Here is a 21504-nt window from a genome sequence, read left to right as displayed (position 1 = left end):
GCTTTGCGTTCCCTCACAATATGCTTACTGCAATATCTAATTTGTATACAGTCACAAATGTCAATTTAAAATTTCCTCCATTTCTGCTATAGAGCCCCATACATTCATGCATGCTTGAGAAATTCTTTAATCTGCCATGGCAGCCATTCAATTGTGCAAAACGTCTGGGTGGACAAAGTGTCGCCTTCAAGGACAAAGTTCCTCCTCGGAGGTGGAGTTTCCGAGCCTCCGCCTCACAGAGTAGCCTTCCACCGCGGCTCTCCCACTCAGCTCCTTCAGACTAGCCAGAAACAATTAGCAAACACCTGGTGGAACTGCACATCTGCTGAGCTCTTTATAACAGCTGCTTCTTAGTGCAACACTGATAAAAACATTGTTAAAGGGTTAATAGAGGAGCCATGTTGTGATGACTTCCTGAAGGGGGAGCTTCAGAAAGAGCAGGAGTTTTTAAAGAGACAGGCCCAATTTCAAGGCATTAAGTTAGGGAGTAATACTTCTTTTAAGTCACGTTTAATATTTTAATATATCATCTTCATATCAACTGGAGGCTTAGTTACTTGATTATGTTATAAAATGTCACCATGTGCCTAGAAAACCCAGAATACTGCCCCTTTAATATTCAGGTTTGTGTCATTTCACATAAAATTACTTGGAAAATCTTTACAGTGATCAAAAAAGAAAAAAAAAAATCACCTTCCAACATTTTCCACAATGGAACTAGCCCACACAATTAATGACGCTGTATTGTGTGTATAGTCATTTTTTTTAATGAAAATTTATCTATTAGCACTAAATTACATTGACTGTGTAACCAAAATACAAACAGCTCAACACAGTAAACATGTTTGTAAAGTGTCATGAACCTGACTGATTTATTGGATCTATTACAGACAAAACTCCTCTGACAAACTGAGGAATGTTTCTGTGTTCATAATAAAGTCTCCATTTTCCACTGAACTCTTCTGCTTCAGTTCTTGTTCTCTGGACACATCATAACCTGTGCAAACCAACGCGAATAAAGCTAAAGTCCTTATTTTACATGACTGGGTTATCTCCCAGCCTGCTGCAGAGCGACACCAAAACACCGGGAAACAGACACAGGATCAGAATCCGACCCGAGAAATACTCTCTCTCCATCTCTTGACACTTGCTCTGCGACAAACACGGCCTTCCTTTAAGGTGGAGCTCAGTGTCCGATGTCTTGTGCGCGTTTGTTAGTTGAGGAGTCTGATGATGGAGTTGATGTCTGTGGCTCTGAAGCCGGGGTTCCCCAGGTCCTTCAGCAGTCCGGCTTTATCCCTGGCGGCGTGGCGCGGCACCGACAGCTTGAAAGGCAACAGGAAGTTGTTGGCAGCTCGGAAGCTCTTGCCGACTGAGTAGATTTCGTGGATCAGGTCCTCCAGGCAGATGATGCCAGTTTTACCTGAAGGAGGAAGAAGGAAGTGGGTGAGGACTGAAACGTTGGAATGGTGGATCTATGCTGGGGAATTTGCAGAAAGAGCATCAATACTTGAAAGTGAGAACTTTAAGGGAAGCCAGAGCTTGTTTTATTTTACAGAACACAACAGAAAAATATATGAAGAGCAGGATTAGGGATGGACAGATCGCAAAATTTGGACCGATACAGAGAGCCCATATTATTACTGCTGTTACGGCCAACATTATGCTTCCCCCTACGCTTCTGACACCATGAGAAAAACAACCACAGTGCTGATGATGCTTCTATATTTCAGTTAAACTCCTTGCAATCCTGCACAGAACCACCATCACTTGCTGCGTTTCCATTACAAATGTATGCAGAACTTTGTCAATATTAGGCTAATGTAGAGAAACCACAATTTTGCAATTGAGGTGTTTCCATTAAATAAGAAACGCAATTAAAATCGCAAGTTTGTTCATGCAATAAATCGCTAAAAAGAAACATGCCATGGCATCACCCTTCAACTACTTCCTGTTGCCGTCGTCTTCTTCTTTGGTGGTTGCACCAATGTCAACAGCCGGTTGTTGACCACGTGACTTGTGTGATGAAAAAAGTGTTTCCAATGCAGTTTTGTGAAAACTAATTTTGATGCAGACGAAAAGTCACCTCATTGTAGCGACCAAACTTTACATCAAAAAACGTGAGATTTTTTTTGTAAGCAAATGCCATGTTTCCATTGAGCAAATTTATTTTCAAAATGTCAAATTGGGTGATTGTATGGTCAATGAAAATGCAGCTACTGTCACATGACCAAACAAATATAACATGACAAAAACTCTCCTCCTCCACAAACCGCAATCGGTTGTTAATAGTGGTCCAGTGGACCGACATAGACTGACAACGATGTTAATGCTGATGTATCGCGCTTCCCTAGACAGGACCGGTCAATAGGGAAGTCACAGTTGAGCCGTACCCATGTGTTCCTCGATGAGGGCGTTGTCAGTGAGGGGAACCCTCCTCCTGCCGATCCTGGTCTGGCCTCTCTTCAGAATCAGCTCGCGGACCGACTTCAAGTTGGGGAACCTGTTGGAAGAGTTCACCAGTGTTCACTCTGACCCAGATGGAAACCCCGATGAAACCCAGGTCACAGCGCAGCGGCCAGGATGACTCACCCCCACGCCACGTACGGCTCCACCATCTTCATCATCTCCATGGAGGTCTTGTTTATCTTAATGAAGGTCCCGCTGAAGATCTTCCTCAGCCTCATCATCTGGATCACCTTCATCACTTTGGGGCTGATACCTTTGATCCTAACAGGACACAACAGCAGGGATTTAATAGAAGGCATAAAAGAATGAAGTATAGGTTTGTCAAGAAAATCCGAGCTCATCCCACTTCCCCATGCTGGAGATTTAAGTTTAACAGTAATAATAAATAAAGTTATCTTTAAAATGAATCACTCAAGTGACATCAAGGCCCAGCAGTAGACTTAAGTGTCAATAAAATAAATCTAGTTGTGTGTGTTGTTTTTGTCTCATGCAAACTTTGCTTTAATTCTACTTTTTTCTATCTAATCATAAGAAATCATAGTCAGTCAGAGAGTCATGAAACAGGAAAAGCAGGTTTCCTGGAAAAAGAGTAAGTAAGTTTCCAGCCTACAGATTTATAAAAATAGCTGAGACTATTCTTTGTTTTAAAGCATGAAAGTTTTAAAGAATGAAATCTAAACATTTTGCCTATAAAATACTTATATTAATATTGGTTTACTTGTAATAATATTTACACTTACATTTGTGGGAACACTTACAAGAAAAACAAGTAACTGTAACTTTAGTATTAAATAATTAGAATCATGGATTATTCTTGGTTTCATTTTAGAAAATATCTGTAATAACTCACATTAGGATTATAATAAGAGTAATTAATAAGTTATAAAATTATAAATGAATGCTAAATCAGAGAAGCTAAAGAAAATAAATGTAATATAAATGTGATTTTGACATTGAACTTGAAATGGTGTAAAAGGTGTAACTGCAATTAAACATCACTGATATGTTGGAGGTAGATGGTAGGTGGAAGGTTAGGGGAAGAAGGGGAACTAACAGGAGAGCAGAAATGACCAACGCCTTATTTAGAGAAAAGGTCGTGCAGACAAGGGACATAGGAGGTTGAGCAACCCTGAGACATTAGCACAGACATTAGGACATAATGTCTGTAAGACAGTGATGGATATGAGATCATCTGTCTAAGCAGACAGCCAATGAAACAAGCCCAGCAACAGTGCTGGCCGGTGCAGGCGCACCAGGGGGGTGGATAAACCCTATATAAGGTGGGTGCAAAAGAGGAACCGTTCGTTGGATCCTCCGGGCAGCTTCGAGCCAAGATCGAGATGGACAAAGAACTCTGCAGCTGAAGAAGAGCCGGGGCCACAGAGCCGAAGACTGTCCTGCGTATGGGGACCAACCGGTCAGGCCCACAACCTGTGGCTTCAAATCGCACTTCTCTCATCGGCTGGGTTCAGACCCCAAAGACAAAGAAGAAGAACTGGTGCCTTTTTTCCTGCCAGCACCAAGTCCTGTGTGACCTCACCATCCATGCGGAGAAGAAGCTCATCAGACCTACAGAGATCCCTGCCTTCGCCGATCAACTTCCTCCTCCTGCTGCTGCAGCACCTTCTTCATCATCAAGCCAGGTCTGGGGTTCGAAACGCCAAACTCCGTCCGTCTCTCTCAAAGGTTCCCCTTTTTTAGTTCTCAGTGTCAGCATTAGGGAAAGATAGACTAGATGATTGATTTTACTTATTTGATTATTTCTGCTGCTGAATGAAGCTGTACTGACCCTTGCAAAAATGCTTTACTAATAAAATATTTAGCATAAAGAAAATCTAAAAGATGTTGTGGACATTCAGTTAATGAGTCACCTTAAGGTTCTTTGATGGTTGTAAAATAGTTCTAATGTTTGATTCTGGAGAGGAAGAAGTGGAAAATGTTTTTAGGTTGCTGGTAGCCCAAATGTAAAACATCATCCTTGGGACTCGCTGAGTCACTAAAACCTACCTGGTTCAATAACAAATGCAAGTTGTAAAATAGAGAAGGAGCGACCGTTAACAGGTGAGCTCTGTGAAACTAGTTGGCTGTAGGCTGCTCAGTCTGGCTAATTCACAGGGGGAAGCAGGGTGGGACACCTGGATGTTGGCCGTCAGAAACCAGGCGAATTGTTTCTCGAAACCAGCTTAAACAGAGTTTACTTCAGTTCTGGACAGGGTAAATCCCAGCAGATTTAGGAAACTCAATTAACCCGTTAGAAGGAGAGCTGGTAGCACATCTCCCCTCTCAGAAGAGGAAGTACGAGAGTGAGAGAGTAGAGAAAGGAGGGGGTGGGGGGTGGTTGCGCAACAACAAGTGGGGGCTCGTCCGGGATGTGAAGATGCAGATTCTTCATCCTCAGTTGTCACAGAGGGCTCAGTGTAGTCATCAAAACTCCACTTCTCTTGAAGTGGAGTTTTGACTGGAGTTTTCACGACACTTATTATTTTAATAATAATAAAATAATAATAAAGACGTCTCTGTCCACAGCCACTGTTCAGATCAATAGAGGTTCTTTACTTTTGATGGAGTTAAATGCAAGACTTCTTACATCTCTTAGTTTGGATCTGAGTATAATTCATATGGAATATAACTTAAGCCATGTCTGACCTGCAGATTTTCGTTTTAGTAACCCAAAGGAGAAAAACGTACAGCCAGATCATCGGGCAAGCAGTATAGCATTCCAGAGAAAATGAGAATTACAGATTATCCCTATTTATATATGAATTTACAGGATTAGAAAATGAAGCTGATTTTAATAACAAAGAGAGTAAACTTTAATAAAGTGTAGATTTGAGTTCATGTTTTATTGAGAAAAAATGACAGCATTACTGATGCATTTAGCTAAAAAAAAGAAAGAAAAAAAAAGCCAATATATATAAAATTGACAGTTTTCATTTTGCAAGCTGACATGCCCTACATCCACCAGAGGGCAGCAGAGGACTAAAGATGCGTTCTTCTGCTGATAAAGGTGAAAGTTCATCAGGAATTATTAAAGGCCTGAACTTTAACTAGTGATGGATGACAGTAAGACAGTATAAAAAGGAAGAAGATGTCTTTATATACTAAAAATGAGTCAAAGCTTTGCCATGGTGACATCTAGTGGCAGACTGGAATTACAGCAGCCTTGTCATAATTTAACAAAAACACCAGAACCAAAACCATGGTTTTAATCCCTACTGTGTCTCATTTAATTTGCATATTCAAAAACATCTTTGAATTTACACTTAGAATTTATAAACATGTCTATTTCTGTAGAGCCACAAAAACTAATGTTGAATATAAAACCTCCTGTTCATGGCTGGGATTCATCCATCACCCAAAGCAGATTTAGCACAGGGATTCCCAAACCTTTCTGCTCCATGACGCCCGTGGACGCCCTTAGCAAACCCCCAGACAATGATACAAAATATGTAAAGTTATTAGAATGTTTTCCGTCACTTCTAAACACTATTCAATAATTATTATTACTGGCAGCCAATCAAAAAGATGAGCATGGCAAATAGTTCAATAAATTACTTTAAATAAATATTTTTTTGATGACTGAAAATCATTGAATTTTAATGGGGAAAAAAAAGGATTAAATAGTCATGACTAAAAAAGCGGGTTGAGTTTGTTACTTTTGTATCTTCTGCCCATCTTTCTGAGGCTCCACTATCGCCCCCTGGTGGCCCCACTTTAAACAGCCGGTTTTAGCAGACTGACAAAGTTTAGTCTCCTTTCACTTCATGGACGACATTCTGAATATCTTTTCATATCACAAACCAGATCAAGTCTGCAGTGCAGAGTAGATTTTAGTGGGCGATCAAACAAACAGTAGAAAGACTGTAGAAAGACTACTAGACAGTAGTAGTCTACTAAAGTAGAAAGACTACTAGACAGACATAGTGATAGGTCCTCATGTTTGTTTTTGTTGTTGTTGAGAAAGCAGCGCAAACATGTATAAGGGCATAAGGGGTGGGGCTACGAACACAAGAGAGAGAGGAAAAAAAAGAAAGAGAGAGACTTTAGTGTATAGCAAGCCGTGTTTCCCCTGTGTTAGTGGAGCAGAGCCACCTGTAGCTGTGGGAGCGGCTGTGTGGCTGTGACCGGACTCCAGACTGAGACATGAACAAAGCTGCAGCTGATGTTTTAGGTTTTGGTTTCTGTCCTTCCTGCTGGTTGGCACTTGTCTCGTTCGGTTGACTGGCATTTGATTCCGGAACGTTCCAGTAAAGCTCGGACAACCAGGTCAGACAGTTGAATTTAAATACAAAGCGAATCAGGAATAGATATCCAGTTCAGTAGATGGCTCTGATTGAAACATTGTACAGTTCTTATCCGGAGCCATGATATGATCCACGACGTAACCATTCACACTGTGATAATTATTTCGATAGGAAAACCAACAGAAGTCATGTTCTGCTTAAAGATACAACTTTATGAATATTTCAGCATATTAACTCTGTGTTCTGTTCTATGTTCAGACTGACTGATAACAGAAAGAAGAACTGAAACTTTCACTTTGAAATAACTACAATCCTTATTTCTAACAGCTGAGAATGTTGGGATTAAACCAAATATGTTTCAGTATTTATGGTATTATAAGCTTAAGTCATGAGCACTTTGTTTTACATTGCTCTGTAGTGAGTAGAAGGATATGCAAATATGTGCTTATTTCCTTAGATGTGATAGTGGAGGATTTGTATTGGTAGCCAGAATGATTTTCCTTCCACAGCAGCCCAGCTCCAAGCCAGGACTTAAAACTATCCCACAGAGCGACGGTTCCTGTCAATATCATCAAAAAGCAGAAGCAGCAGCAGTTTGTTTGACATTGATCTGATTGTGTTTGCCGACGCGTCTGAACAAAGCCAACGCCTTCGGTTAGTCAGAGGTGTGATGACCATTACCTGATGGCGGGGTGAACGGAAGCTAGTGTTGTCAGACAAAACAAGACATGTTGTGGTCCTCCAGCATATGTTCAACCTCATGAGTACGATCAAGATAACATGCAGATGGTGGCGCAGCCTGCATGAAGACTGCAACGGCTCCCATTGGCTGCCATCTGAATCACATGACTGTTCAGCGACAAAAGGTAAAGCAGGAAGTACGATCCGGCTATTAAACAGGTACTAACCCCATACCTATCCTGATAGGTATGGGGTTTTTCCTCCATTTTTAGACCTAAACTAGAAGTCAAACTAAATATAGTCTCAACTTATAAGTCCACACCAGGATGGAACAGTTTAGGGTTTTTCATAGTAGTTGAGTTTCATTTTATTGTGAATTTTTGTCTGTCTAATTCAGTTAACTTTAACTAGTTTTGAGAATGTGCTCTATAGTTTTCATCAGTTAAATATTTCGTTTTTATTAGTTGTAGTAGAAGTTTTAGTTTTTTTATACTTGTAGGTACAAAATTCAAAACAGCCAAAGTATTGTGATTATGTATAAATTGACTGAGTAATGAATACTAAGGAGAAAATGATTTCAGTTATTGTTGAACAACCAACTGAAGCTTTCTCCAAACTTTTGCCGTCGCCATTTTGAGGACTAGTGCAAACATAAACAAAGGATGTTGTAGCTATAATTTCAGTATGTTTTAGTTTTATAAAATGTTATGTTATAGTTTTTCCCCCATTAATTACCGTTTTTATTTATTTCAGTTCACAAAAATGTCTTTTCAATTTCAGTTTTTGTTATTTTGTTTGTTGTAGTTAACTATAATAACCCGAGTTTGTTTAGTTATCCCATGTCTAAGAGGAAGTACTTACTCTCTGATGCGCACAGCAAAAGCCAGCTTGTTTTTTTCGGGCGGCAGAGGGGCCGGGGGCCTGCGCTCGTTCCTTCGGATGCGTGTCTCATCTCGGTGCTTTTTGTGGCTTTCTTTCAAGAAATCCTCCAAACGCTTGAACTTGAGTGGTTTGCCTTTCGTTACCTGGGAAACAGAACCATGCAGGTGAGTGGTACAGCGGTGGAAAGGAGAAGAAAGTAGTCCAATATTTACACCAACGTTAACTCATTTTTCAATTAGCCTCTAATTAAATAGCAATAGAAGATCCGTTTATATAATTTGCTATTTATTAGCCAATGGGCTCGTCTCTGTTGAGATATTTTTCTGTATAACTTCATATACACAGTAGAACAAAGAGCTACACAGTGACGACTTCACAACTAGGAAGCATCATAACGCTGTGCAACTACAACTTCACTATTGCAGATACAGCAGCTATACTGACTTTTAAAACTGACCTCAGGCGTCCATGTTTTAGTTGTTAGTGTTAGAAAAACTAAAATCTGACATCCTTCAACAAAACACCTCTTCATAATTCCTTACCTTTGGTGTTGCCAGCTAAAGAAAGTCCCATTCTGAACATATTCAGCATGCTAGAGTGTCAAACATCTAGCAGCGCCTCGCTCTTTTATTCTCAGCCCTCAATATTTAGGCTCCAACAAATGAGTATCATTGAATAGTTATTTTGTAAACATCAAACATGTCTGAATTAGCTTGGTTAATGCCAGCCCCTTGTATTACGCCTTGCTTCAGCTACTGAGAAACGATTCCCTGCCTGGAGTCAAAGTTCTAAATAATTGGATCTGATTTTACCCAATCGCTAACGTTTGGCTGTGAGGTATATAAGGGGTGAGTCATGATATGAAGCTTACTGGAAATGGAATGCTTCTCTAGCATTTAACCTAGCTACTTCATGACTATTAACGGACGTAACTAGAGAATTTTGCCAAACATCGTGGCGATTAAGGTCAAGACATCTTTGCCAGCAAAGATGGTGTGGAGGCGCCATCGAGGCAGCGATGGAGCAGAAAACAGTGAAGAAGAGCAGCCAACTTTCCGCTTGCTCTCACTTTAATTGTTCCATATTTGGAAGCGTGGCCAACACGGACTGAACGGCTTCGTTCACTTCCTCCACACAGGCAGATTAGAACTCTAAAAATCAAAGTCATTGTTCACAACTTCTCCTCCTGTTCTCTGATTGGCCCGGTAGAAACATCTACTCAAGAAATTGAGCTCAATGGGAGAAATCCCAGACGGTCCACTGAAGGGAGATGAGAATCCAGAAGAATTGTGTACGAAGACAATGGTCAGGTCAGTAATATCAATTGTTTGACAAGCATAATTTACACGACTTTGCTGAATTCAAACACTGATATACTGTAGCTCCTTTAAACCAGGAATCGGAGTCATCTTTCCACTCACCTTTCTTTTCTCTAGGAGCGCAAGTTTGGCTTGAGTGGCCTTGATGGCCTGGTATGTTTTCCTCTTCTTAAGAAGATACTCTGGAACTAGCTTGATCACCTTCTTTGACCTAGAATGATCAAAATACAAAAAGGTTAAATACAAAACAAGACGTTATTCCCTGTCACTGTTATCAGTTTATGTTTGCCATGCTTCTATTGGCTGACGTTTCTGCTCCAGTCATTTGATTGGTGAATGCGCTGTTACAGGAGAGCCTCTTCCTCCTGCCTCCACGCAAACATGGCGCAGAAAACAGAGAACAGCAGCAGCCAAGCACACACAGACTTTCGTGAAAGTCTTCAAACCAGAGGAATGTCTGATGGAGGAACGTCTGATGAAGGTAAAGTTAGACCTGTCTAAGTTCTATTTGGAATTTCTAGATTAGTGATTATATCCAGATTTAGCCTTGTACAAAAATAGTCGATTTAAACTGACATTTGTACTGGGCGTGGATGGACAGTGTACCAAGTTACTCTGTTTTTCACAATGTGAATGTATTTATAATTCTCATGAAGGTATATGCGCATCGTGTGCTCTGGAAAGTTTTATAACTTTGCTCGTTCATAGTATAATGTAGAGCTAATCCAACGTAAACTTGTCGTAACGTATTTCTTTAGCTAGAGGACTGCTTTTCCGATTCGAGCCCTCTCGTTCTCCTTTCTTTCCGAGAACCTTTACGTATAGTTAGGCACGTAGCGTTACTGGAACTATGTGACAATTTGTGCCATCTCAAAGTTATTACGCTGAGGAGTCGCGCTTCATAGTCAACGTGTTACTCTGGAAATTTCACTCGGGTTGTTGGAGGAAGTTTTTAGCCTCCTCTCCTCTCTGCACACAGAGGAGGTGCAGAGACCAGTGGACAAGAGCTGGAGAAGTAAAACTCCTCAAAAAAAGTGTGAAGAACATAAAGTAAAACATTGCTCTACTTTCTTGAGTTTTCAAGCCGAAGAAGCAGCTAACGGGATTGACAACATCTAGTTTTTGATATGGATAGATTACTGTAGATGTCATCTGAGATTTTTATTGTGTAGCAGCTTCTTTAGCACAGTGTACCGATTCAGCAAGTTTGTGCAAGTCTATTTGTACTTTGCATGTGTAAATGTGTACCTTCCACTTTAAAAATTCTCTGTGCTGACAGATAATGTTTGTAGTTTTAGTATAATGTTTAGCTGCACTGTCCCTGACAGAAAGTGGTTAAGATTTCACGATAATAACTCAGAAATAGTCCAAATTAGGATGTATTTTTATTTCTTTCCTACTTACGGAAGGTTTCTGTTCATATCATAGGTTTGTAGTGATATAAGATATAAAACTTCAGATATTTCACAACGAGATGTTAACATTCATGGAAAAAACTCACATAACCTTATATTAAAGCACAAAGTACGGCGGCCACCGTAAGAAAGGCTTACAGTATTCAATTATGCCGCATGAACTGATCAGTACAGTATTGCGAGGGAACACAAAAGAAAAAATGTCTCATGTCCCATAGAGGGCTCCGTAGAAATGTCCCCAAATTTAGTCTTAGAAATCTGGTCACCTTGTTTCACAAAATAAGATTTTTTGGTAACTACCCGAGCGACACAAGTTATGCAACATTAGTCGCGATCACATGATAGCCAGTATATAGCGACATCAATTTATTTTCCTCACTACATTTACAAAATGTAGAACCCGAGCGGCATATGGTGCGGTTCAAAATTAGACGCCAAATTTACTGATTTTAAGCATCATCTAACCATAAATAATTATTTTTTAACCACTTAGTCAAGGGAAATCTGTTCGTAAGGGCACAGAACAACGAAAACTTAAAACAGAACCCAGGATGGATTTAGATATAAAACAACTAATACTTACTCGTTGTCGGCCATGCTTACATACCATTTGCTCCGGAAGCAAAATCCGGGGAACTTCTTCTTCTTCTTGTTTTATGGCAGTTGGCAAACAACTTGTAGGTGCATTACCGCCACCTTCCAGACTGGAGTATGAACCAGATGCAAACCCACTATAATCTTCCCATAATTCCTGTCCTCCTAAGAAAACTAAAAATGTTGCTGAACACTACATCCTCAGACGATTTTTGCAGCAAATTTCTAATATCTAATTTATTTTTGTTTCTATTTAACTCTCTGATTAACACCTCTCTTTCCTGATTATATTTATTACATTCTAGAAAAATATGCTGTATTGTTTCTGATTCTCCACAATATCTACACAAACCTGTACTATGTTTGTTAATTATTTTCAGAGTACTATTTAACCCCGTATGCCCAAATCTGGATATAACATCCTCTTCTTTTTTTATTCCTGTTACCTTTCCTACATTCCCCAACTTTTTTTTGAATGCCATAAAAAATCTTGCATTGTCTTCTCTATCCCATCGTTCCTGCCATTTCTTTTTAATATAAGATTTACTTATACTTTTGACCTCATTTTTGCGTATTTTTCCGGGGTACGTCACTAAAGGAAGTGACGTATCGATTAAAAAGAACAAAAAACGCTTGAATGAAATTCCTTAATTTATCATTTAAATATTGATTTTAATTGAAATCAACTAAAGTATAGACATTATACTTTAATTCATGGGTTTTCTACAGAGTTTCATGTCAAAACAATAAAAATCTTTGATCACTGGACATTATCCAAACTACTTCAAGTAAACATTGAACTAAGACAAATTTCTAACAACTATTCCAAGGTTTCAAGTTCAGCATTCACTGCAACATGTTTTAAAAAAAAACTAAGTATAACTTCTTTATTCATCTGTTGATTTGATGGTTGACAATTAGCAGTGAACCACACTTCACTGTTGGCCATAGAAACAATGATTAAATACAATCAGCACTTTTATGGTGCTTTTCTGTGTTTTTACTTCATGAGCTGTGCCATAATATGATCTGCAAGCAAAACTTGATATCAGAGAAAACAACGTGATGTATTATTCTTTTAAGGACTATGTGACAAGATAGAGTTGAGCTCAAAATAATGTTTCCCCATGGCAGATTTAGGGTTGACATAATCTTTTAATTTGACCTAAATGTTTTTTTTTCCCATCTAGAACTAATATTGATGTTTTGGAGCGGCACAGCAGGAGTTCCAAATTGAACAGAGAGAAAACCTGAGAATGCAGCTATGGATTAAGGTGGTGACAGGGAGGCCTTCCAACCTCCAAGACTAGGAGCTCATCATCATAAATCATCATCTACTGGAAAAATGCTAGCCTCAGTCTTACTCTATCAGGGTTATAACTGATGTAGGGTTTAAGTGGAGGTCAAGAGCAGAAAAATGCCTCTGCTGATCCTCAGAGCCAAGCTAGGCAGATTGTTTCTCATCTGCAACGCTAATGGACAGGACTTAGTCTGCAGTAATTGTTGGCTGAATAAATGTAGAAACCTGGATAAACATGGTCAATGAATGTTGTTTTAAAGGTGTAGAGGTGCTCTAATTTGTCACATGACACCTTGTAGAAAGACAGTGGGCCACCTTTCAAATCCAGATACACTCCAATGATTCTGCAGCCACCAGCAAGAGCTCCGCCGCTCCATAATTTGCCATTGCGCCAAGCCTCAAACCCACTATTTTGGCCAAAATACCAAGACTTGTCTTCCTCCCCAAGGCACAAACCTTTCCTTTAAATTGATTTGTATGCAACACCTACACTGACGTAAGAAGCCTCACGCCACTCCACCTCCCAGTAACAGCTTCCTTACACAGAACCTGAGGCTTATTAAACTTATCTGGGTGATCAGGACAGTATTGCCATGTTGATGTACATTCTGCCCTTTTGTTTTCTTCTGAAAAAATGAGATAATAATTTGCTGTGTTTGGGTCGAGTGTCAGATCACAGGCGTCTGGTGGAAAAACAAAAGGACAATCTGTTAATTAAACACCGAAAAACAGTTTGTCACATCTTGTTGAATATTGCAGATAGCTTATCTTAGGTAAGATTGAACACTCCTTGGGAATGACACCAAATAAAAGTTTACTTTGACAGATTTAATTTTCAAAGTAGCTGTAATTCTAACCGAGAGTATTTTTCTTACTTGTTTGCTGAATCTGAAAGCAGACATAACTTACACAAGATGAGGTCTTCTTTGTTTCTTATTGTCTTCACTTCCGGGACTTCTGGCTTTGAAAAATTCTCGGACACCAGTCTGCCTTGCTTGCAATGGTAGATGCTTGCTCCTTGAATTTTGGGATTTTGCATGGCGGCTACAAGGAAATGGAATTTGACATTGGCCTTCAGGCCTTTGGCCATGTTTTGCAAATCTTGGGCTTTGCTCCTGAGTTCGTGAATCAAACTGTTTGAATGGTACCACTGGTTTTGTTTAGGTGCAGAGACTTGCTTGAAGCCAGGCATATCGTGTGAATGAAGGGAATTCTCCAACTGATCAAGGTAAGGGTCCAGGGCCTGCTCCAGAGAAGTGAACGTAAAACACAGAGTGTGGACCACATCTTGAGAAAAAACTTCTTTCAGCTGGAGCTCATTGGAGATGATTTTAATGCCCTCCATTGCACCCAGACAGATCTTGAGGGCAGTAACCTCTGCCTCTTTGTCTGACATCCACTTGTCTAAATTGTCATGACTGAATGGTGACTTGTTTCAGTCGTCAAACAGTTTTTCAACCAAACTATCATTTTCTTTTCCTGCGCAGATCAAAGGAAATATTTCCTTAATGATACCTCAGAGGTGCTTTTCATACTTTTTGCAAAGGTATGAAAATTTCAGCACATTATTTGTCAGGATTTGAGTTTTCTGTGTGTTTATTTTAAATTTCGGTGTCTTATGAGTCTCTGTGTTGTCCTGTCTTCCCCTTGATTGTTCCCAGGTGTTACTCGTTCCCTCAGGTGTATTTAACCCAACCTGTGTTCTTTGTTCCTTGTCGGGTCCTTGTCTCATTTGGCTTGTCGTATGTGTCGTCTCTGTCAGCTGTCCATTGGTATATCCTGTTTGCTACCAGTGTTGAGCCTTAGCTTCCGCTCAGCTGTGCTGCCAGGCTTATTGGACTTTCTGGATTATTTTCACCATTAAATCACCTTATTCATCTCGTCCTGGGTCTGCTGCGTCTGCCTCACCACTCACACCACCACTTCATGACAGAAGGACCCAACCAGACCAATCGGTGAGGCTCTCTCAAAAATGGATCCAGCAGGATTAGAACTATGTCAAGGAGGTGGCAAAACCTTACTCCGCCCTTCAGCGCCTGGGAATTGCCACTTGACTTGTTCTACTGCTGGACTACTGGATCCCGTGACTTCCGCACCTGGGGCTGGAGGAGTTGGAGCAGGAGGCAGAGGGGGAGCGCCTGACAGCTATTGCCGTGCTGAAAGGCAACCCTCTGCCTCCCAAGCCGGACTATCTCTCTGTCAGCCCAGCTCCAGCGTCTCCGGGACTGTAAGGACACTGGGTGGGGACCCGGAAATTCAACCACACACAGGAGTTGCAAAGGAAAAAAAGTTTAATTAAATTTTCAGATACTGGTGTGGCTCAGGATGTGGTCATCTAACACAGCACTGAGAAGAGAGGAGAGAAGGCTGGTGATGCACTGATGGAGGGGTAACTTAGAAATGTTCAGCTTAACTGACCTGTAGTGCAGAGAACCCAGGAAGAGACTAAGACGATAATCCGGCAGAGGTCATACACAGGAGAGCGGAGAGAGCAAACTTAGCTTGAGGGGCAGGCAATAGTCAATGGTCACGAGGCAAAGCTTGGGTCAGGGTCCAGAAATCCAGAACAGTTGGGATCCGTGAAGGGCTTGGCAGGGGGGTCAATCCGTGGACAGAAAAGGGTCGAAGAAACACTGAAGGCTTTTAAGGAAACGCTGGATCTCTACTGGCTCCTGGCTGTTGATAATCTGGCAAGGAGGCAGAGGCTGAGAGGAGTTTAAGTAGGGCGGGGACCAGGTGGAACAGGTAAGCAATCAGGCGTGACAGGTGAACTGAATGAGTGTTAATGCACAGCATAGACAGGACAGAACATGGATCATGACAGGGACCAGCACTTCCAGCCGGCGCTCCCGAGCCCGCTCTAGACGGCGCACCAGCCGGCGCACCAGCCGGCGCACCAGCCTTAGTCCCTGTGTCTATATGGGCTTCCAGATGACCGGCTGGCACCTGGCCATCAGGCGACTAGGCTGGTGGCGTGGCCAGCCCCTGTTAGTGCTCCTAGTGTTCCCTCGTTGTCCCTAGTGTTCCCTCCGAGTTTCCTAGTGTCCTTTCCAAATTCCCTAGTGCTTCCTCCGAGTTTCCCAGTGCCTCCTCTGAGTTCCCTATTGTTTCCTCGTTGTTTCCTAGTCCCTCCTCCGAGTTTCCTTGTGCTCCCTACTCATTTCCTAGTGTTTCTTCGTTGTCCCCTAGTGTTACTTTGTCACCCCCTAGTGCCCTTCCCGAGTCTCCTCTCCTTAGGTGCTCCTCCCGAATCCCCCAGAGACTCTTCGTTGCCGCCTCTAGGAGGCCTCAGAGCTCCACCTTTGCCTCCAGGAGTCCAACCGCTGTTGCCCGCCGGACCCGCCTCCTGTGGCCCGGCCCCTGCGGCGATGTCGCCCGCCGGACCTTCTCTGTGGGTCCCTCCTCCTGCGCCACGGACGCCCACCGGACGCCCACCGGACCTTCCCCATGTGTTTTGCCTCCTGCGTCTCCGCCCACCCTGGTTGGGCTGGGTTATTTTTAGTTTCTATACTCTTGGCCCGTTCCTGCGCCTCTGCCCAGCCTGTTGGGTTATTTTCTGTTGTATTTTGGACTCTGGATCCCCATCCAGCGTCCCTCCGCCCACCCTTGTTTGTTTCGGACTTTTTTTTTTTTTTGGGCGTCTGGGAGCCGCCTTTGTGGGGGGGGGGGGGATACTGTCAGGATTTGAGTTTTCTGTGCGTTTATTTTAAGTTTTGGTGTCTTCTGAGTCTCTGTGTTGTCCTGTCTTCCCCTTGATTGTTCCCAGGTGTTTCTCGTTCCCTCAGGTGTATTTAACCCCACCTGTGTTCTTTGTTCCTCGTCGGGTCCTTGTCTCATTTGGCTTGTTGTATGTGTCGTCTCTGTCAGCTACCAGTGTTGAGCCTTATTTTCCGCTCAGCTGTGCTGCCAGGTTTATTGGACTTTCTGGATTATTTTCACCATTAAATCACCTTATTCATCTCATCCTGGGTCTGCTGCGTCTGCCTCACCACTCACACCACCACTTCATGACATTATTTTAAATATGGGTTAAGTTCTTCAGCGCTGTGTCCTCCAGAACTTCATTGCATCTTATGTCAAATTGGCTCAGATCTTCAAACACATCTTGTGCTTTAGTGATTAGCCCTTCACAGATTTCCTCCATTACTGCGGGAGCGTTGGAGTCGTATTTCTTCAGTGGTGTCAGAAACACTTCCACTGGTACAGAATTATTCTTATTTTCTCGAAGAATCTTTGAAAGATTCTGGTAGGTCTTGAGTGCATCTTCAAAACTTGTTGGGTTATCAAGGAGGAAGTCTCCATAAAATTGGCAATTGATGCTTTTCTGAAGGGACTTTTAATGTAAACCTAATATTATTTCTAATTCCATTAAGAATCTTGCTAAAAAAATAACAATAAAAATATTGCTAAAATCTAACAGCATTATTTCGCAGACCATCCATTACAGCCTCGTAACTGGTCAGAGACAATTCTTTCAGTTTTCTCTTCATTCAGCTTAAAAAAAAACTTTCAGGTATAAACTAAGTTAGCTAATAGAATAATTCTCAGCTAAATCTGTGTGGAATGCAGCATCTGACGTTCAATATGAATACTGTAAGGCACACACACCTCTCCCATACTTTCCTTTCCCTCAGCCAGCAGCTGGATTTAAAAGGGAATAAAAAAAAAAAACACACACACTGCATCTTTTAATATGGACCAGTAGCATTTGAGTCTTTTGTCTCTAGTTTTAAGAAAGGTTCCCACATGCTCTCATTCACCTCTATCTGACAGTGTAGCTTGTGGATGAGCCGGTCACAACAGGGTGGTCTCTGAGAGTGTCATGAACCATTCCATATAGGTGGTTAGCTTAATCCTTCCAGTGTCTTAATATGACCCGCCTGGCTGTGGCGAGGGCTGTATTTATCCATTGTTCTTTTTTTGTCCCTATTTGGCTTTATAATCCAAGAAGTTAAGGAATCCCAGTGTAGGTGTCAAGACCAAGGGTGCTGCTAATTGTTCCCATGACATTCTGCCAATAAGAAATCAGGTTCCAATAAGTATTGGAGTGACTTAATTTACCTGTAAATAATTTAACTGGTGTCTGTTCAGAATTTTGAGCTGTGATGAACCTCATTACTGAACAATTCTTAGCTGTCCAGTGGGTGATGCTGTTGAGCCACGTTTGACAGAAAGCCTTTCCAGCTTTTTATTGCCATGGTGATGATGAGTGGCTCATTATGGTCCCCTGTAGACTTGGTTTTCCTATAGTTAACCTGAGAGGAAACACGGCGCGGGGGTCCGACTCGGGATGAGCCCGTTTAGTCTCTGGGGAACAATCAAAGTCCTCCTTTAAATAGACTGTGGTTGATGGGACTTAGCAGCGGGAACCGGTGCATGGGGACTCAGAGCGTCGCTACAGTCAACATCTGTCTGATGGGAACGGGCCCAGGAGCGTCTCATTACTGGATCTGTGAGGCAGACGCCTGAGCAGCAGATGGATGGAGGCGCCATGCTGCTCTAGCTGGAGGACGAGAGCGAACGCTTCAAAACAGAGTCGATGCATTAACACACACCGATACACTCCTAAACGTCTCTGAGAAAAAAACACGGCTACCCTGGAGTAACAAAGCTACACGAAATATAAAACACTCCTGAAGTTTTGTCTCTGTGCAGCTGGAACAAACAGAATGTGTTAGGTGATTCAGGCTTTTGGAAAACTGGAAAAAAAAAGAAGATCAAAGCACCTGCTGAAATGAATGATTGCTATTTGTGAAAAAAACCAAATATATAAAACTAATAACCCAGGAAAAGTCTACCCTGTGTCACATCCAGGCGTGTTTGGGTTCATGTATGGTCTTGCCATAATCTGCTAATTTCTCTACTTAATATTGTTTATTAGGTCTGCAACTAATAATTATATTATTAATTGATTAATCTATTGATTATTCTGATGAATAATCTGCTTCTCAGATTCTGATGGATTCCTCACTTCCATGCAGCATTTCCATTACAGTTATTCGCAAACCTTTTTTTAATGTTCCACTAATGTCGAGAAAGCACAATTTTGATATTGCACTGTTTCCATCAAATAAGAAACGCAATGAAAATCACATGGGAATAAATTTGTTAATGTGATAAGTCATTAAAAAAAACATGCTGCACCATCCTCCTCCAGTCTGTTGTCTTCTTCCTCATGGTTTTAACCAGTAGCAACATTCAGTTGTTGATCATGTGACTCTTGATGTGAAAACAGTGTTTCCATTGCAGCTTTGTGAAATAAACCAATTTTGATACGGCCAAAAAACCCTACCTCATCTTAGCGCCAAAACTTTTTAATCGAAAAACAATTTTTTTCAAAATCTGAAGGGAATTTACTTTTGTAATGTCAAATTGTGCAATTTTATGGTCTATGGAAACAGCTTTTGGCTGTTTTTATGAAGTTTTTCCTTTAAATTTCCTGACAGTTTTCAGACAAGTGTACACGAGCTTGATTGACAGCGCTAAGACCCTCCTCCTGGCTCTGGTCGTTTCTGACCTGGAGCGGTGTATTCCTGCGGATGGCAGTAGGACCACAGGGAGGATGTGGAAGAGCTAAATTTGTTTCATAAGTCATCTGTTATACTGTCACAACATAGTGGCAGTTTTAACAATTGTGCAAACAAACAAAAAAATCTTTTCATAAAAGCTGCATGCTGCAGCTTTAATTCTTTGGGTCAATATTTTTGGTCTCAGACATTGATAAAATTGTTAAAATGGACCATTTTACTGCTGGTGTTACTGCTATTTGTCTTTAATGTTAAAGGTAAAATGTAAATGAGTTAATTTCCCCAACGTTTCAGCAGTTGCTGGATGTATTGATGGCCTAATCAAAACATTCCCGACCCTCTGAAAGGTAAGCTCTCCCCAGCCGTGCTTGCCGAAGTGGCTCTGGCGCTCCCATGCAGACGGTCACTTCCGGTCACAGTCTGGGGTGAATGGGTTCCCTCCACAGTCACAGCGGGAGAGTCTCTCCATCCCCGGCAGCCGTTTAGCGGAGGAGTTTTTGGGAGACCCCCGCCGATGACGAGGCCCCTCAATAAAGACGCCATCTGATCCCGATCAGCTCTGATCTGACGGCACCAGGCCCGTGTTAACAAACACTTTGTTCTGGAAGCTGGCCGCGCTGAATGAACAGCCATCTGCTGGGGGCTGAGTGGCTGTAAACAGCATCAGATTCTCAGCCAGTCATCCTCAGCTCTGTTAGTTCTGCTCTGCTCCTCCGTTTATGGACACCTTGCTCTTTTTGTTTCTGTCACTCATTTTCCTTTGATTTTTTTTAATCAAAGGAAAATTTTTTTTATTTATTAAACCTCTCTCATGCGATTAAGACCTGCCACATAATCTCTCTCTCTCTCTCTCTCTCTCTCTCTCTCTCTCTCTCTCTCTCTCTCTCTCTCTCTCTATATATATATATATATATATATATATATACAGTACAGACACAAAGTTTGGACACACCTTTTAATTCAATGAGTTTCCTTTATTTTCATGACTATTGACATTGTAGATTCACACTGAAGGCATCAAAACTACGAATAACACATGTGGAAATATGCACTAAACAAAAAAGTGTAAAACAACTGAAAATAGCCCTTATATTCTAGTTTCTTCAAAGTAGCAACCTTTTGCTGTGATTACTGCTTTGCACACACTCTGCATTTTCTTGATGAGCTTCAAGAGGTCGTCACCTGAAATGGTTTTCACTTCATAGGTCAACCTGCCCTGTCAGGTTAATAAGTGGGATTTATTGCCTTATAAATAGTCATGAAAATAAAGAAAACCCATTGAATTAGAAAGGTGTGTCCAAACGTTTGGTCTGTACTGTATATATATACTGTACAGTATATATAAATAAATAAACTGGTTTTATAGTGACACTCATGGTCAAGTGTCTTCATTTGGTCAACATCAACGCCATGGATGGCTGTGTTTATGTTTCAGTTTATGAGGAGCTGGAATGAGAAATGGATAGTAGGAACATTCTCTTGCAGCACCGATATTTGACAGGGCGACAGTCTGAACTGCAGGAGTTAGTAGCGCTCACCTTATCAGGAGCTAGTATAGCTGCCACTGGAGCTCCACCACACAGGCTTTGCATTCACAAGCGATTCTAGTTAGCCTCACTCCTCTGTTTTCAACTTTTCATTCTGATTTTATGTGTAACAATTAGGCCTGAAATGATTCATCGGACTAATCATGATTAGACAGATTAATGTGACTGAGAACACAGACTCTAAGAAAGGTCATTTGCTGAAAGGACATCACACTCAGAGCATTGATTAGGTCAAAACTGTACAAATAATCAACACATTTTGCATTTAAGTAAAAAACAACAAAAAAACAGCAACTTTTGTGTGTAAATATATTCAACCCAGAACTCTTTAAGTGTCAGTTTTAGCTTCACTTGGTACATATTATGTAAAAAAAAAAACAATTTCTTAGCCCCTTTTGCTATCAATTTATTAACTGGTTAATCTAAAAAAGGTAATCGGCAGATCAGAAGTATTGACGTTAAATCAATCAGAAAGTACTGAGCCTTTCACACACTGATCTCAGAAGTATTTGTCTTTTAGCTGCAG

The 21504-nt window shown here is 41.3% G+C and overlaps 1 protein-coding gene across 1 annotated transcript; it reads right to left on the bottom strand.

The window, feature by feature from the left end:
* Positions 1-744: 744 nt before the first annotated feature.
* rpl7l1 (ribosomal protein L7 like 1) lies at positions 745-11647 on the bottom strand. The gene is made up of 6 exons (XM_005809780.3): positions 11594-11647; positions 9698-9806; positions 8256-8419; positions 2593-2730; positions 2394-2503; positions 745-1423 (listed from the first exon to the last, which is right to left on the bottom strand). Exons 1-6 carry the CDS (start codon positions 11605-11607, stop codon positions 1215-1217), a joined length of 744 nt encoding a protein of 247 aa, XP_005809837.1. The 5' UTR covers positions 11608-11647; the 3' UTR covers positions 745-1214.
* Between the last annotated feature and the right edge of the window lie 9857 nt (positions 11648-21504).

Source organism: Xiphophorus maculatus, chromosome 15 (genome assembly GCF_002775205.1).
Source record: "Xiphophorus maculatus strain JP 163 A chromosome 15, X_maculatus-5.0-male, whole genome shotgun sequence".
In the NCBI taxonomy this organism is placed as follows: domain Eukaryota; kingdom Metazoa; phylum Chordata; class Actinopteri; order Cyprinodontiformes; family Poeciliidae; genus Xiphophorus; species Xiphophorus maculatus.
Note: the sequence above shows the minus strand (reverse complement) of the source record. Positions and strands in the feature narration are given on the sequence as shown.

What these genes read in the sequence shown, in the direction of transcription:
- rpl7l1 (XM_005809780.3), bottom strand. An exon ending in TTTGCTGTGCGCATCAGAGA is followed by an intron (nt 2,731 to 8,255) that starts GTAAGTACTTCC and finishes GTGTCCTGTTAG; the next exon opens with GATCAAAGGTATCAGCCCCA. An exon ending in CCTCATCGAGGAACACATGG is followed by an intron (nt 1,424 to 2,393) that starts GTACGGCTCAAC and finishes TTCCTCCTTCAG; the next exon opens with GTAAAACTGGCATCATCTGC.